General features: G+C 41.2%; 2 protein-coding genes across 10 annotated transcripts in view; both read left to right on the forward strand.

Moving 5' to 3' along the window:
• The window catches only part of LOC133344845 (sodium bicarbonate cotransporter 3-like), a 79,109-nt gene extending 75,923 nt beyond the window's left edge, over nt 1-3,186 (forward strand). For 8 of the 9 annotated variants that reach the window (XM_061555086.1, XM_061555088.1, XM_061555091.1 and 5 more), the window contains one exon: nt 1,191-3,186. In XM_061555086.1, the coding sequence (XP_061411070.1) occupies nt 1,191-1,272 (82 nt within the window). In that variant the 3' untranslated portion in view covers nt 1,273-3,186. Of the gene's footprint in view, nt 1-319; nt 348-1,190 lie in introns of all 9 variants that reach the window. The other variant, XM_061555090.1, reaches the window with a different exon arrangement.
• Nucleotides 3,187-8,584: 5,398 nt separating this feature from the next.
• On the forward strand, nt 8,585-17,719 carry SUMO1 (small ubiquitin like modifier 1). The gene is made up of 5 exons (XM_061555085.1): nt 8,585-8,819; nt 13,777-13,854; nt 15,048-15,125; nt 15,864-15,935; nt 16,668-17,719. The coding sequence occupies exons 1-5, from the start codon at nt 8,808-8,810 to the stop codon at nt 16,734-16,736; spliced, it is 309 nt and encodes a 102-aa protein (XP_061411069.1). The 5' UTR covers nt 8,585-8,807; the 3' UTR covers nt 16,737-17,719.
• Nucleotides 17,720-18,809: the final 1,090 nt, after the last annotated feature.

An 18,809-nucleotide genomic window follows, 5' to 3' on the forward strand; every position in this document is an offset into this window, starting at 1 on the left:
TGCAGCTAACATTGGTGGCGGGTGGTATTTTAACCAGTCCTGGTTGCCTCCTTGATCAACCCCCACTGAGCAGCATGGCAAAGTAATGGCTGACATGGCATGGAGAGACCTTCATCCAGCAGTGAATTGATGAAGGGCTGTATTTTATTATTATGAAAGATTTTAAAACACGACGACGTGCGGAGTCATGTGGTTCCATTCATAAGAACATTGCAACAAACTTGGTATCATCTTGTAGATTTAATTTGGAATAAAACATTTCTACGTGTTTTAATATTTTAGCATTAACCGACACTCTCATTCCCATCCCCGTCATCAGCTCATCCCCTTCCCCTGTTTAACAAATGGTAAGCCAGTCTGCCACCGCGTGCCGATTTTGTAAAATGCCAACGTTGAGTTTGTTTGCATGGTTTCCCATGCATGCCCTCTTATAAAACAGTTTGCCATTTAATATACGATTACAGCATCTGTTAATGTTCATCAGTTGGTGAACTTTTCGTTATTTTTCTTTCATTTTCACATTTATGCTATTTTGTTAATTTTGCATGCATTATTATTCCAGAATGATGTATATGTAACAACAGAATTAACTGCCATTCAATTTGGAGAGACTATTAATATTATATTTAAATATTAATAGAAGATGGCTTATTTGTTCATGTTTACCAGCACATAGTGGATGCCCCCAGTGAAAAGTGTAATGATGTACGGTTCTGCATTTCCATCTGCAATCTGAATAAATAGTTCGAATGAAGCTCTATCGAAAGAGCCAATATTTGATTCTGAAATATAGATTTGTATGTCAATGCTATACTTTCAGAGCAGGCAGTCCATCACTTGCAGATGACCAGTACGTCCTTGCTAGTGACTAAAGCGCATCACAATTGAACACAATTAAGGAATGCAGTTACTTTCATTAAAACATTTCATTTATATGCAAGGCCATGACTGAAAGACTTTAAGAAAATACAGACGTGACATGCGGTGATGAACAACCATGGATCGCCTCTTGTTGAATGGCATTAAGCAGCTTGTGTTTCTTTAAAAGGCATTACTGAAACGTACGTGAATGTAATTTCTAACCAACTGTTATGAAACAAAAAATATATTTGGCTGGCATAAATGCCAGCGCAGTTTCTAACACAATCTAATTACAGCCTCATCACATGTCTGCGTGATAAACTTTGCAGCACCGGGCAAAACCCTGGCAAGAAGGTGAACTTGGTGCCAGGATGTGTCGAGCATCATGCACCTTCGGAAACCTCGGTGTGATGACTCGTGTATCGCGTGGCGCTCCCGCAACGCCTCGCAGTCAGCGGCTTCCACCACCACCACCACCTTCACCACGGTTGTGATTTCCAGTCCCACTTGGCCACCCTTGCTGTGCCGTCTCGTCCTGCTCGGCGTGTAAGAGCAACATGGCGTTTCATTTGTCATGGCTTCGTAACTTGTCGTCGGCACACGTTCATCAACAATGAAAAATGTTGAATCTTGTGAAACAATGAGAAGGAAATGAGGTGTCAGAGAAAGGGGTCGGTTGTTGCCCTGATGAAAAAAAAACCGACACCTTTAATGAACACGATGATCACGATGCACATTGATTTACATTGAGAAGGTTTAATTGTGCAATGCAGAAGCTTGAATAAAAATCACTGCAAAGTACTGCGAGTGCAGCTTTATGGACAGGGGTACCTTTCCCAAGGGAGTCGCATTGATCACTTAAGACTGCAACGTTCCTTCTGAAGTAAAACTGCCATGTAATTAAGCGCATCTTTAATTTCAAACGATTCACTGTTGAATAACATCAGTGTGATGAAAAAAAACATTTGTATTTTGTTCCAGTACTTCCTTCAATAGCACTTACTCGTAGTCCTTGAGTAATACTTGTTTAATGCATTTGTTTACAACACATGTCGATCATACATTATTTAATTTTGACTCATAATTTTTGTATATTTAGATAACAGCTACAATCGACATTATTTTGGTGAAAACCGTTATGGTACTTTTGGGATATGTTTGTCGAACAAAATGCTTATCAGATGATGATAAATGCTCCTTTAAGGATTAATTTATTTAAGAGATTTCACTGGTGTGACGGTGGTGTATATTTCTTTTGTTGTAAGCTGTATGTTTTATACATTGCGCATCAGAAATGTTATAGTCACTGCCAACATTTGATCCAGTCGCCTTAATTATGTTTCTTCTAGGTAACTCAAGTCTTATAAATGCAGTTTACTTGTCAACAAATCTCCATTGTATTTCTGCTTAAGTGTGATCAACACAGACAATTTTGGAAAACTTGATAATGAAGAATGACCATATGTAGAGTGGTTGTGATTTTCACGATCGCTGTACTTTGTTACCCAGCACTCCTTCGGCTGTTTTGGGTTAAAGTTGTACTAAAAGGACCTGGATGGGGTTTTTTTCCCCACATTTTGCAAGCTGGGCTATAATTCTCACTTGACACTGTGTTTTAGCAGGTGAATCTACCCACCAGGTAAAGTGAAATATTGTATTTGTGAGAGTAATTTTGCCTGTTGGGAAATAACACATTTATAGTAACCATGAGAAGCCCAAATGTGGTTTCTCCCAGACTGACTGAGAAGATCACCAGTTATCCTTTTTGCAATCAAGCGGTGTTGATTTTTACAGATCTATAATGCTCTTTTTAATTAATTAGGCTGTGAAGTAGTATAACTCTTCCTTTTAATGTTTGTACTTAAAGATTCTTTTTCAACAGCTTCTACGTGTAATTTCTACCTTTGACAAGAAACGTGAAAATCAGTGTTTTTGAATACTCGGCCTTCCTGTAGTATTTCATGACCTGGCCCAATAAATAAAAGTTAACAAAAATATGTGCCACAAGGCATGTTTACGTCCAATATCCACAGTACAAAGAGCCCAGTTTAAAGGCTCTTGCGACAACTGTTAGGGTCCACAGTGATACATAATGCAGCATTTCTGACTGCCACTGTTGGTCCCATGCTGTTAGCAGTGAACAGTAACATTGTGGATGTGACAAAAAAAGCCAACATTTCCTAGCTTCATTATCTCTGGGCCCAGCAGTGGAGTTTGTTTAAAAAAAATTGAGCTACATCTTTCAAACATAAACGTTCGTATTTTGTAAAGATGTGAAATGACCCGTTTTTAATGAGGAAAGCAATAAATTAAATAAAACTGGAACCACGAGTGTGTTTTATTATTTCTGAGATTGTTCTTGTCATTCTTAAGTTTATTTTATTTTGTTTAACAAGGTGAGAACTGAAGAGACCCAGGATAGTGGCCTGGGGCATTTGGTCTGCCGATTTTTGCAATGTATAATCCCAATCCCAATTGAGCCATTCGTGGGTAATTTTGGAATATGGAAAATTTGGACTCTAACACTGGAACACAATGGCCTACTATTGCGAATAATGTCAGGGGTGCTTTAGCGTCCACTGCGAAGAAGACAGCGCAGATCATTTTCACGGTTAATACATCTGCAGTAAGCATGCAGCCTCTTGATTAGAACCATGAACCTCTACAACAAACGACACTTGTGCTACTGATAGAATTTCTCATGCGTAATTATTGCAGTTCTGGTGTTTGTGTAAGGTACCTGAATGTTGTGATAATATAAACAACATGCCCAGTTATTTGTTCAAATTGTATTGATTGAAAATATGTATTGACTGAAAATTACGAATGCTTCAGTCCCAACACCAGCCAGGCTTAACTGGCCGGCTCAACTAGGACACAAGGTGGTAAGCTCGCAGAACCCTCTCCATCAACCCCACCCTTTGCCAGCATCGAAAGTCGAGCATGAAGCCAGAAAATCTTAAACCAGGGCCAAAATCTCGTTTTTCACACCCGGACTTTCTGCCAAATCGGGACGTTTGGTATGTATGTATGATGGACTTATTTCACACTGTACATAGTTAACCGTGCTAATCGGAGGTGAAGGATAAGCTAAACAAAAAGCAGTTCTTAAGAAATGAGTTTTCAATCTTATCCTCGCTTGGTGGCTCTGCTCCAGTGCCACTAAAGTGAGAAACCTTGCTTGGTGATAAACCGGCATTGTTTGTAGTCATGGTCCCTACAAGCAATACAAATATGGAATTTCTACAGCTGGCTCTGGCTTGTCAACTAAAATGAGCAACGTTTAACACTCACTTCGGTGCAACTCAGTCCGTAATAACACAATTATATAACCATGGGAAAAACCCGATCTTGAAACAAATTGAAGCTTTTTGAAAGGAAATAGCATTTCAAAAGTTGCAAAATAAAGCTAGTTATGTAAAAACCAATGACCCAATCACCTGGAATGCACCCAATTTCGGACGCTTTAGGCATGTTTGAATATATATGTAGTGCTTGAGTGGGTGGCCACCTTGTATAAAACTAGGGGTTGTTCGGGGGTGCCTATGGCACCCCTCACAATTGTTTACGGCCTTAGGCCAGGAAAGTCACAAACAAAATTGTACACGAACGACGCATTCACATAAGCACCCGATACTCCGTTTTGAAGTTTTAAAATGAAACCTCTTAGAATTGTATTATGTTTTGAATTAGATAATTTTATTTCTTTATTAAAAGCTTATACCATTTTACATCTGAAGACTTCATTGAAAAGGACATTTCGTGTGAATTTTCTCTCGTCGTTGCTGGGGGTTCGGTTCGATGCGGACTTTCACCTGCTTGGGATTGCGGGATCGAGATAAGGCGACACAGAGCTGCTGGCCGTGCGAGAAGACCGCCGTCTGCAGATCGATTCCAACGTAACCGAACGTCTGTCCCTGTGCATCCGTCGTTCATGCAGGGGGTGCGTAGGTTTGCAGCGCCCCCTGCATGAAAACGACGGAGAGTGCAGCGTTCATCACAGACATACATTTGTGCGCTTATATAAGAGTACTGTACTGGTTATAGGCGACTGCAAGGCTCCGTTGTCAGCAGGGGCCATGCAACAAAATCCATTGCACTATACTATGCTCCCACGTCTATGCTCTCCACCGTCACAAATCCACACCGATCAACATCGCGTATAAGTCAATGACCTTCTTGAGCCATGTGCTCTGCCTGGCATAGGATGGCCTGTTTCAGTGGAGTGTCGTACAATGGACATACCTGTGAATAATACTCGAGTCTTGAGTGCATTAATCTGAACCTTACAACTTAACTGAAACAAAACATGACCCCATTGCAACACATCATCGTTGGCAACAACTGCACCCTTCATGTAAACAACATACTCAATTCATGTTTTTAGTTGTGTATTTTTCATGCCACGCTCTTGTACCGTGAGTGTCTCGCACCTTCACAGGAATGGCGATGCAGCAGTATTTAAATTGGTATTCTGTGATGACCATTATTTTAGTAGATTTCTGCAGTAGACCACAGCTATACTTTAACCGTTCATTATCAATTGCAACACATTTCTCCAGATAGTGGCAAGCCAAAGGGATTTTATGGCTGAACACAAATGGAGCACACAGCCTTAAAATACACGTGTATAAGAAACTATCCACACGTTTAAAATATATAGACTACACATTTAAATATACAGAACATTGCAATCCAAACAAAATAACATTTAAGGCATCAACATTAGTTTCGACACTACTGGATTGAGAAATATGAAAATATAATGTAGTACAGAAATTAAAAATTCCGGTGGAAGCCTTTAACATCTAAATGAAGAGTTACAGTATATTGACGTACAGTAACTTCAAATTTCACAGTGGTTCTCTTGACCGTCTTATACAATGCTAGCGGCAATGAAACACCCAAATGGAAATTTCTCCATTTCATTATGATGCTGACAGCACAACTGGAATATACCACGGGGGAGAGGGATAAAAAAGGCACGAAAAATAAATAAAAACCTACATCCGCAAACTCACGCTCCACTCCCCACAGACAAATACTTAGGATCCAAAATTCCACACACGGTTGCTTAATTTTTCCCAAAATAATCCCATCACACACATACACGTGCCCTGTACTTTACGATCGGGAGAAATGTTCGAAAATGTGGACGTGCAGGCTTAACAATAAAGGAACCACCCTATAATACAATTCGCAAAGAGAGATATTTACAATCCAGGGTCATCCCACGTAAAAAAATCTTCATATTCAAGAATTACTTACATTTATAAACGCAAACCCTGAACTCCTATGACTCCTATTCTTGGTTCTTTCGGTAAAGTCACGTAGAAGGGAAACAATAAAATAATAAAAAATATAAAACAGCAAGAAAATGTTCTTGCTGTGTTTTTCACACATGATGATGATTGCTTGTGTTGTAGTCGAAATGTCGCGAGAATTGTATTATTTTATATTTTTATTATTTTATTGTTTCCCTTCTACGTGACTTTATCGAAAGAACCAAGAATATGAATCCCTGCAGTCACGAAAGCTTTAAATCTTATAACTCCACCAAACACATCACACGCACGTCACACAAACCATTACATTTTTGACCCACTCCCACAATGTCCCCACTCACTGGGAGGGCCTCACTTCCACAATTGGCCGGCAAACTTCCACAATTAATTCACAACCATATTTTTTTGGAAAAGGGGCCTTAATCCAGCAGATCACGGTCGGTAATGACACAGGATATGTGAAACCTGCTCCGTGTCGAAAGCACAAGCAAATACATCCCCCCCACTCCCAAAGGAAAAGTAACTAACGGCCAGGTAAATTTCGATTTAAAGCTTTCGTGACTGTATGGATTCATATTCTTGGCTTTTCGGTAAAAAATGAACTGCTAAGTTGGCAGCGTATTTTTAAGCTGGGTCGGAGGAGGAGAGAGCCTTGACAAAGGAGTTTACATAGCAACCAAAACACAAATACGCTGCCAAGCTTAGCAGTGTTCATTAGGAAGCTGTCTTTCCGATAGCCCTGTTCTTCACCTGAGGACGGCTGCTTGCGTTGTGGCCGAAACGTCGTGAGAATTTTACCTTATTATGTTTTATTTTTATTATTTTAGTATTTCCCTTCTACGTGACTTTACCGAAAGAACCAAGAATATAACGGCCAGGTAGTGAAGATCAACATCGACAACCTCAGCAACAACCACCACCATACTCCCCTTCGAAATGTTGAGTTTTGGCTGTGACAATAGGTTTTTGTTGCTGAGGCATTTGGGCGCCACCTACATGAAAATATAATTACTGTCATCGCTCTTATCCCGTAACACATTCCTGCGGAGGGAGCTGGTAGGAACGTTGGGTTGCTCGGTCAATGGCCAGGGTCAACGGCGGCGTGGTGCATTCCGCAAATATGCCCGACTGTGAGGGCGGGCACAAGCCGGCGTGAGTAGGTTAAACGTTGAGTTTTATAAGGGCACCACGGGGTGACCAGCCCCCTCCCCACCCCACCCCTCCCACCCCCCCATCCAGCCCCACCCACCCTCCCCACCCAGCCCCTCCCCACCCTAGCCCCTCCCCACCCTCCCCACCCAGACCCACCCCTCCCACCCCTCACCCAGCCCCACCCTCCCCACCCAGCCCCTCCTTCCCCACCCTCCCCCCACCCAGCCCCACCCCTCCCACCCCTCACCCAGCCCCACCCTCCCCACCCAGCCCCTCCCCACCCTCCCCTCTCCACCCAGCCCCTCCTTCCCCACCCAGCCCCACCCTCCCCACCCTGCCCCTCCCTGCACGACGGACACAATAATCCCCTGTGGGCTGGTGTAACCAGGAGGTTCCTACCAGTATAATTATTCGTCCAGACGGACTAATTGCAACAATTTAGAATTGGGATATTCATACTGGAGGAATCCGATAAGCTATAAAGCTCTTTTTCACATGTGTCAGAACGTTACAACAACAACAAAACAACATGGTAGAAGTGTAAAGTATAGGAAAGGTAAATAAATCACTTTTTAAAATATATACAAGTGAAACTAAACTTGAGTTGTATCTTCTCAGGTAAATCCCACTGAGATATTAACTTCTTTTTCAGAAGTGACCTGGCCACAAACGAGAGCTCAACAAAGTGGCTTATAATGTGGAAATTTATAGCGGGAAAAAAAAAACTCGAATTAATCTAAATTAAATTTCGATTTAAAGCTTTCGTGACTGCAGGGAATCATCTTCTTGGTTCTTTCGGTAAAGTCACGTAGAAGGGAAATAATAAAATAAATAAAACAATAAAATATAATTCTGAGACACTGTCTTTCCGACAGCCCTGTTCTTCACCTGAGGACGGCTGCTTGCGTTGTGGCCGAAACGTCGTGAGAATTGTATTTTATTATGTTTTATTTTTATTATTTTATTATTTCCCTTCTACGTGACTTTACCGAAAGAACCAAGAAGATAATCTAAATTATTTCAGGCACAATACAAAAATTAAACCAACAACAATAATCGATTCTCAAAATATCGATTATACCAGTAGACCGATTCAAAGAATCGAATCGAAATGTCCAGGCGGGGGTACGATTATACTTCCCACAACGGACGCGCGCGCATACACACCCCCCCCCCCCATACACGCATCACATGGCCTAATCTCGACCAATCGGACGCGCGGTTTGAGGGGGGGGGGTCAACGTCGGCCTGCTTATCCGCGCTAAGAAATCCACTCGTGACGTCACGCCGTCGCGAGCCGCTGGGGCCGTCTTCTCATCGCGCCTCCTCCGCCGCCGCCGTCGTTGTTGTCTTTGTTAGCCCCGAGTTTGTTCGGCGGCGAACGATTCGCCGCGGCTCTTTGTTGTTGTCGTCGAGTTTTGTTTTTTCTCCCAATCAAGACCAAAGAGGGAAAAATCCCGTCGCCAGCGCTCGGCAGCGGGACTCGCTCTCAACGCCGCCTCGCTCACGATGTCTGATCAGGTGCGTGCCCTAGGCGAGGCCGCGGCTTTCGCTAGGCCGCAGTGTGGGCCCCCATTCATTGGGATGGAGGCGGCGAGAAAAGATCGTCCGCGGGCAACGTCGGGCAATTACACATCAACACTCGCCATGAACACGGGCTTGTGAGGCATAACCCCCCCCCTCCCCTGAACAGCGACTACTTGACACTAGCCGTAAGCGCGCACTGACAACACGGGCTGTAGGGGCGGGCTTGGCAAGGCGATGCCTAAACGCGGGCTGCGGTATAAACACGCATTCTATAAACACTTTTCACAGAAGCGGGTGTGAAACGACTGCAATCGAAACCTTACTCGGTACGTGATTGAAAAGACTGACTCTAGATGTACTCCCGAGCCATTAAATTCACAACCTTATTCAATCCTCGCGAATCGCCAAGCCAGACAAACCATCGGACCCAGACTACGGCCATTGCACTAAACACAGTTTGTAAACACTACCCCAAGGCCTTGGCTGAACACTAACCTATACCGCGACTCGGCCTCAGAATGTGACCAACCTTCATAAACAATACACACATTTAATCCCAGGTCCACAACTCTATTGTTAAGTTAAACCAAACTTTAAGTACACTGTACTTCAACTCAAAACACCAACTCTTACTCAAAACACTGACTATCCAGTGTACGTAAATACAAACATGTATTTTTTTTTTACACGCGAACACTTACCCAGGGCGTCGTGTGGCGTGCACATGTAATCGAGTAGGGCAGTCATCGACTTACGAACGAGATTGGTTCTCGAGATACGTTCGTAAGTCGAAGTGTTCGTAAGTAGGAACGCAATGTAATAATAATATTCAGTTTCATTTATTGGGTATAACCCTGTGAGCCATGTGGCTCTTGACTCAGGTGCAACCGCAACAAAACAAAAACATGAACAAGAAACATCTTAAAGTGACTACACAACAGAAAAATCCAGGAAAAACAAGTCTTCCAAAAAAAACACTATTTAAACGTTGTGTGCAAAAATCCCAGTGGGATGCAAGTCAAACAATAACCATAAGACAATGTAGATTAAAGTTATCAGGCTAACTCTGTACTACAACAAACAAACATGGCTAAACCAAAACGTTTTCAAAATCACCAAAATTAAGCTATAAAAACAATAACAGTAATCATAGGAACTGTGATTCAAATTTAACAATAAACGATATGCATAACATGTACGACCAAACTTTTCAGCCATAGCTGGCTGCATGAGTCATTTCATAACAGCAGGAGTATCAGGAGCAGAATCAAAAAATTCCAATACACCTTTAAAGATCAGCACACTATAATCAAAATGTACATAGGTCAGTGTTACAAAATGTCTTACGTGTTAACAAAAATGGGAAGCATGGTTAAACTCATCAATAGCAAATATTGTACATTTGCTTGTAATACTGTAATAAATACTGTATAGAAACTAAAACAAGAAAGTAACAAAAAAATAGTTTTACATTAACTCCTCTACTTACGAACTTTAAGAGATACGAACAAACCTGTTCGTATGTACAGTTGCCTGTTCGTCCCAAGAGTCGTAAGTTCAACTGCCGCTCAATGGATAGCGGTGGTTGTTCGGTGTCATTTCCCAGCATTTCCGGCATTTCTGCCTAGGTCACCATCATTGTTGTTGTGTCGTGGCTGTGCGGTTCACTACGACGTTCTCTGTGCTTTTCACGAACATCAACCCCCACTGTCTCCGAAGCATGAGTGGTGATAGTGTCGAAGGTGGTAGTAAGAGACACTATTACGATGGAAAATAAAGTGGACATGATAAAGCGTTGATAAACCAGTGGCATCTACAGCAGATTATACAACATGCCGTACAACAAGTCAAATCGACTTACGAACAGACATCTGGAACCTAACTCGTTCTTAAGTAGAGGAGTCAATTTAGTTTCACTTTCCTTACACACGGGGTTACGTGCGTGCGCACACAATGACATTGGTTCCTCATATAGCCTTAACAGACTATTGGGGCAAGTGCTGTTAGAGAGCAGCACCTATGCAGGCCGACACGGCACACGATGGGGTGGGTGGTCAGGACCACGCCCGGCCGCCTTTGACTCCCCAGTGGCGATGTTTACACACCACACCACCAGGTACGCATTTGTGGCTGAGGTGACATAGTGGAGCCACTGGTGTTGGTCATAAGCGGGAATCGAACTTGTGTCGCTGGGTTGGTAGTGCACTACCGCTCCACACACACATACATGGGGGCATGGGCGTGCACAGGCGCACACTCACTTTCACACACATGGACACTCACTTTTGCACACTCACTTTTACACAGACGTGTGCGCGCGCACACACTCCCAGCGGAAGGTCGTGACTACATCTCGTGGAGGATCAAGCGGTTCAGTTAGCAAGTGTTGGCAAGTCGATGTTAAAACATAATCTCATGGAAGCTGGTTCATAACTGCGGATGTTCGTAAGTCGGGTGTTCATAAGTCGATGACTGTACAGTATCGAAATAACTGCAGGTTCATGCAAATCTGTTCACTGCTAAACTCAGGAGATGGCAGTGGAGTATAGCAAATTGATGTACACGTATGGGTTCATCTGCAGAATGTCGAATGTTATCCTTCCGTATGCAGGTGTTTCTCCAAGTACTACTGTTTCTTTTCGCATTCAAAACATTTATGGAATTACCAAACACTCCTTAGGGAGAGTCTCGGTGTGACTTTCCTGGATACATGAATGTATATACATTATTATAAACAATTATTCTTAACCACAGCCCAACTCTTAACTATGAATGCAGATTGCCTATCTACCCAACTTAAAAACAAACCTTAAAATAGGACTCAAAACACAGACCCCGACTTGGACCCGTACGTTCTCTGTGATCCAGACTCAATACACATTAACCCGAGCTCAGACGCTTACACCCCGACAGCCTCTTTACACTTATCTTTGCTCTAAAATACCTGACCTCGATACTACTTGAACGTGCGTTAACTCCAGACACTGACCCGAACTCTAAAGACACGTCCCAACTGTTAAGACACAGACCCTTAATCAAACTTGAAACGCAAACTCTTATGTCCGTGTTTCCATGACCCCAGACAAGTAGACTACTAACATGGTAATTCGACACATCCTGGCCCCGTGAGTTCGTGTTCGCACGGCAGCCTTGCCGGCACTACCGAACACACAAGTGATGCACATGCAATCCCTTTGTTTTTGTAAAAAAATAATAATAATTGATTTGCAAGCCAAGCTCCTCCACTCACCCTTTTTCACTCCGTGCCCCACTCGTTTTACCTTGTCCAAACCCTGGTGTCAGGCGTCATGGGGTCAACGCAGACACAGAACGTGCACTGAATGGAGCAACTAACTTTTGCTCAAGTTCAGCACCTTGATTGTGTTAAACGACAAAAAAATATATAAAATAGACCTATATCATGGATGAGGCTAATCTAACCCAAGCCTATGTTAAACGTTAAAAACAAACTTGGGATTGCTTCCCGACCCCTCTACACAACCGCGGAACGTAGTGGGGAGAAGAGGGAGGGGAAGGGATGAGTCAATGGAGCCTCATGACTCACGCTTTGGGATAGGAACCCACGCCCAAGACCAGGATTTGAACCAAACTAGGCTGACCCAGCCGAAGTTCCCATTGGTCATGGAAACGTATAATTATCGAGACTAACGATGACCCTAACACTAACCCTTAAACAAAACCGCAACCAACCCTCGATTAATCCTGTGACCCACGCCTTCCCAGTTAAAATACACGTAGAGTACACACTAATTTAAACTTGTAACGGCATTCATCAATGGATTGTGGCTACTGCACCTTTACCCTCTTTTATCAGTCTACGTTTACTGTATAATGCAAATGTGCAATGTAATGACCATTACATACTAATGTGTAGGGCACTGTGTAGTGTAATGTGTCGTGCAATGTAGTGAAAAACTTTTGCCTAGGAGAACCCCACCAAGTCTTAAAATAATTATTAGGTTTGCAATGTTTGGCCATTTCCTTTTGAGTGTTTTTTTATATCATGTGTGAGAAAACCCACGTATCTAAAGAGGGAACACACATGCTGTATAGATATGTAATTGAGCAACATTTGCTGGTGATTTTAGCTGCTTTTGGAATTATTTGAACCAATTGCCTTTCAGACTCTTGTTATAAAGAGGTGCTAATTGCTTGTACATCTAAGTGTGCCATGTGCTAACTTGCCCAATCTTAGACTTAGCAGGGTGTCTGACTGCTTACTTTCATTTTGGTATTGGCCGCGCATTGCTAAGAATGAAGTTCACTAGTTGGGAGAACCGAGACATAGAACATTGCACTAAAACTTGGAATGGCACTACTGCACTAATTAGTTATACTTATACACCAAAGTGAAGGCCCAAATCGCCCAGAATTCTTCTGATCTTGAGAGATCTCGGAAATTGGGCAGGATTGAACCCCCCTACCCCACACAGCGTTGGGAGGTGCTTATGCTGCAGTGAATTAACAATAATGAGAAGATTGTGAGTCATAACTAAACATACCTGGCAGTTCACCTCATACTAAGTTTAAGTCGTGGTGTAAATTATGCCTTCCTGCAGGAAAATGTGGCAGTACAGCAAGTGGTGTTATGACCTATAATATGTGGAGTTTGAGTTACTCTGTTTATTGCTTTGATGTAAATCTTTGAAGTGGGTATCCTTGCCTAACAGCCCAAGCTAGTTTTCCGTGATTTTTTTTAGCACCTTGTAAAACTTTCCTGGCTATATCTAAAAAAAAAATTTACAATCTTATTTAATTTGGAGTGGAGAAAAACATTGTTTAACTCTAAGACTTTTCGATTATAGTTTAAAAGTTGCTCAATGGGTACACTTGGTTATTTGTTGTTTCTAGACTCTAGTCGTGTGAATTGCAAATGTAGCCTACTATGTGTCTTGTCACTTTTCCTTGACTGTGCATCTTTACGGACCAGGAAACGAAGCCTGCTGCTGATGGAGAAAAACCCGAAACAAAGGAAGGCGAATACATCAAGCTCAAAGTGATTGGACAGGTTGTTGCACATTGCATACCATAAGTTTTCTAAATAGTGGGTCTAAACATTTTCAAGAATGAGTTGAAGGTCCTTTGATCTGTTCAAATTTTGTGTTGATATTGTCAAATAATTCTAGATTTGAAGCTTTCATGACTGCAAGGATTCATATTCTTAGGTTTTTTCGGTAAAGTCACGTAGGTAAAACATTAAAATTAATAAAAGTAAAATAAAATAAAAATCACGACGTTTCGGAGGCAACACAAGCCTCCGTCTTCAGGTGGAACCGTCACAGCCCGACAGCTGTATTACTTGATAGCTGTATTACTTGATACAGCTGTCGGGCTGTGACGGTTCCACCTGAGGACGGAGGCTTGTGTTGCCTCCGAAACGTCGTGATTTTTATTTTATTTTACTTTTAGAAATTGTAATGTTTTACCTACGTGACTTTACCGAAAAAACCTAAGAATACTGTCAAATAATTTCTGAAATCATATCAGCAAATCCCAAAAGTAATCCACTTTTGGATGAAGACCCCTCCCTACATCATTCCCATCCCTCATGGTCTTTGTGATGCCACAATCCATATCGGTCCTTTGCATGAGATTATCTCATTGCTCCACCTCCCATTGTTGGAAACCCTCAGGTGTGTTATTTCTGTGACTACCATTCCATCACCTGTGTCGGCCTTCAGCCATCTCTCCTACAGATGTCTTGCCCAAGCGAATTTCTCTTCTTTTAATGTCTCTAATTTGTGTTCCATAACCCATTTTTCCTCTTTGCAACAGGTTCATCTTTGCATGATACAAATGTTTTGTTCCATTGTCATTGTATACAATTCATATCCATGTCATAGCAAGCAATGTGTTTATTTAAACATTTTCTCTTTAGGCGCGTACATGTTTTCCTTTCATTGTCAGATACATTTTTCTGAAAGCATACTTTGTTGTGTTTTCCAGTTGTCCCTTAAATAATACTTTTTCGTATTGAACAAACTTTTTGTATGTGACTTTTGTTGTGCTCATATTTATCTTGAGCCAAACTTTTCAACAATATTTATGTATGCTGCACTTTTTTCTTGCTATGAAAATAAAAAAAATGTGCTATAAATTTGTGGGAAATGATCGATTAAACTAGAGTTATGAAGCATGTTGGACAGTGGCCAACACACAATGGAGTTTTAATTCATCAGTAAATGTATTTGATTATTTCAGGACAACAGTGAAATTCACTTCAAGGTGAAAATGACTACACAGCTTAAAAAACTTAAGGAATCATACTGCCAGAGACAGGTAAAACATCACTTTGTATCTTTATATACAGAAATATTTTAAACAGTATAACGTGTTTTTATTGCATATGTACATTGTCTGATAGATCCTTTACAACTTATACACACCAATGTTTTACTGGTTGTCATTGCAATAGTTACATGACAACTCCACAATAGCATGAAATGGACAAATATAGTGATCATTCCTGGCTCTTCACATGGGATAGAGTAATGATATTGCCAGTTAACCCATACTTTTGGAAAGCCAATCCCTGCTTTTCATGCAATTCTAACATGAATTGTCAATTGCATGTACAGTAATTGGCTTCATTAGCCATGACCTATCCACTGCTGGATGGAGATTTTCCCAAGCCATTATCACATCTCAGTTTCACAGTGCTAGTCTAGCTCCTACACAAGAGCCATTTTCATCATACCATCTCTGGTGGGTATCTTCACTTGGGGAGGTGTACCTTCTTTGACCACCAGCCATTGTTCATTCAAGCAACATGTTTTGCCCAAGCCGCGTTACTCAAGTCACTGTGGTTTTATTTGTATACATGCTCCAATTCACGTGCTCTTGTATTTCTGTAATTATGCGTGCACTTCTCAATGCTTCTTTAAACAGTTGGCTTAGGTTGATTTTAAACCATAAAACAATATTAGAGATTGTTTACATCATTTAGAATACAATATTGAAAAGTAACCCTCATCATGTGTATTTGGGTCATAATAAATACCGATGTGTTCCTTTTAGGGTGTCCCAGCAAACTCTGTGCGGTTCCTCTTTGAAGGACAGAGAATCAGTGACCAACAAACTCCAAAAGAGGTGAGGAAAAACAACAGTATTGTACAATTCATGGTTTAGACAGCTGAACATAATACAATGAAGTCCTACCATTATTATTGGATGAATTAATATCTAATATCAACTCGTTATATGCAATTAGCACAAGGTATTTCTAAAGGTATGACAACGCAGTGATTTTGCATCAAGTTCCAACTGGCACTAGACAGGATCTCCAGAAATGTGTGGCCAATAAGTCAATAAAATGTATTATAATTGACGTGGTGCTCACCACTGCTGCTGCCATCCACTGATTTACACATTCATCAGAAAGGCAGGTAGGAATTGATCTAATATAAAATGTTTTAAGAATTTAAATATGGAAAACTTGAACCTAGGAAGTGTGAAACATACAATATTTAACTATTTTACAAATATTCTTGGTTCTTTCGGTAAAGTCACGTAGAAGGAAAATAATAAAACATAATAAAATACAATTCTCACGACGTTTCGGCCACAACGCAAGCAGCCGTCCTGCATTGTGGCCGAAACGTAGTGAGAATTGTATTTTATTATGTTTCATTTTTTTAATTTTATTATTTCCCTTCTACGTGACTTTACCGAAAGAACCAAGAATATGAATCCCTGCAGTCACGAAAGATTTAAATCAAAATTTTACACACACTTTCATTTGCAATGTAACTGTTCTACAAAAATGTATTCTTGTATGCCTTTGTTCATTGCTGATTACCTATAATTGAGCATCCTTTGCAGCTTGGCATGGAAGATGAAGACGTGATCGAGGTGTACCAGGAGCAGATGGGAGGGACGCACACGGCTTGACAGACACCACATAACCCCACCGCAAACACTGTTAGCAGGGATCTTATCCAGCACCAAAACCTTTTCTCTCCCTCAGTACACTGCTTTTCCAAACAATTTTTTTTAAGACACATTAAACGTGGTTTAGTAATATTGGTAAGAAACTAATGTTTGATAATTGACTTACCTTGGATGCTTTCGTTTAAAGCAGACTCATGCGTTCATCTGGAAGTGTGCTTTTGGCATACTTGACATGTATGAGCAGATAGCCATAATTGTAGTTTTTTCTTTTTTTAGATGCTTGTCCAGTTATAAATACCTTTAGAAATAACAATTTCTAGTGTTTTCAGGTTATCTAGCAGATAGCCATTCCTATCATTAACTTTACAGTTTTATCGACACTTGTTCAGGTATACATACCTTTACAATGAGCAATTGAGTGTCGGTTAAGTATGTTTATATTGTTGGACAGTTGATGGGGCACAATTAATTAAACCTTAGCCAAAAGCTGTTTAGGTCCAGGATAGTTTGTGTGCATTAATTTAATATTGCATATAAACATAAGCCAACTATCTTTCCCCCAAGGAGTATGATAACGACAACTACTGGTTCAGAAAAATGCTTGTTGAACTTTTTTTTTATGCTTAATTTGTGCATCGTGAAAATATCCATTTCCTTGTAAAAGTTTGCATCCATATTTGTATTGCTTTTACATTTTACGGGCAGCATTTGTACTTCATTGACACAATTTGTCTTGGAAACTCCATACAGAAGCTGTAAAATATAAAGCAATATTGTCCTTGTATTATACAACTTTCATTTTGCTGTGGTTTTGCTTATTGTAAGTTTAACATGGCGTTTCAAACGTTATACCATACTCCAGTCAGCAGAGGGACAACTCCCCTACACCACTTGTGCTAAATGTCTGTTGTACAAGCTCCTATTGTTAATAAAAACATTTAAATTGTTGGCTTTTAACATAAAATTAAAAAAGCAGACCTCAACATGTCGATCGTGGGTGTATTTCATACAAGAGGTTAAACTTACAGCGTTTGCATCGTTTAAAAGCATATGCAATGAAACCTTAAGGTTACTGGTAGCCAGCAAGTTATAAGTAACCAGCTTTACTACCCGGCTTCATGCCCGGCCCACCTTTGTCTCCCCAGTGTCGATGTTCACACACCAGTTACTCGTTTGAGGCTGGGTTGACCTAGGGGAGACCTAGGACCAGTTCAAATCGTCACCGGTTGTGGCCGTGAGCGGGAATCGAACTCGTGGCGCTGGGTTCGTAGCGCAGCGCGCTAACCACTACACTACGGCTCCCCCCGCCACACACAGGCGCGTCCATAGGTACACATACACGCGCTTGCTGCAGACAAACTTTCAGGGTGCGTACGGCAGTAAACAATTGAAAGAAAGCAATGCTGCGTGAAGAACGCTTTAGACCTGTAACATTTGTTTGGCATTATACACGTGCCGCGGAGGGTTGCGTTACGCTTCCACGTGCGCGGGTGACATGACAGATGTGACGTCCCAGTTTACTTGCCGTGCAAAATATATGCATTATTGTGCCCCCCCCCAAAATACAAAAGTCAATCTTTTATAATTCTTGCATGGTGTACAGTCTGGAAAGTACCCACATGGCAAATTTCAAGTTTGTTGCATGTCGGGAAGTGCACTAAACATTTCGAACAAACACATTTACAAATTTCCCTTTTATATACATAGAGAAGATAAAGCAGTCCGAGCTACATATAAACACTGATGTCGCTAAATTTAATTGTAAAGTAAAATATATACCGTGAAATGTTAATATAGGTTAGGCATAATATACTGCCGTTTCAACATTAAATGTTTAACTATATAAATGGAATAGATATTTTACAAGCAAATGTAAGATCATATCGGACAAACCGTCATCAATTTGACCTCCATGTGTCCAGCCAATGGATTTAGCAAAAACACATTTGCAAAAATGGACAAGAGTAATTTGGTGGAACCCGTGGTGGTATTGCTGGATAATTTAGGGCCTTTGACGTTATTTTTTAAGGATCCCGTTTCATTCTATTCGAGATGAGGTCGAGCTTGCAGTGA

Source organism: Lethenteron reissneri, chromosome 20 (genome assembly GCF_015708825.2).
Source record: "Lethenteron reissneri isolate LAM-NWPU_2019-01 chromosome 20, ASM1570882v1, whole genome shotgun sequence".
Taxonomy (NCBI): Eukaryota; Metazoa; Chordata; class Hyperoartia; order Petromyzontiformes; family Petromyzontidae; genus Lethenteron; species Lethenteron reissneri.

Excerpts from the sequence above, each read along its gene's own strand:
- SUMO1 (XM_061555085.1), top strand. Across the intron at positions 13,855-15,047 it reads AGCTCAAAGTGATTGGACAG|GACAACAGTGAAATTCACTT; the intron begins GTTGTTGCACAT and ends TGATTATTTCAG. Across the intron at positions 15,936-16,667 it reads ACCAACAAACTCCAAAAGAG|CTTGGCATGGAAGATGAAGA; the intron begins GTGAGGAAAAAC and ends CATCCTTTGCAG.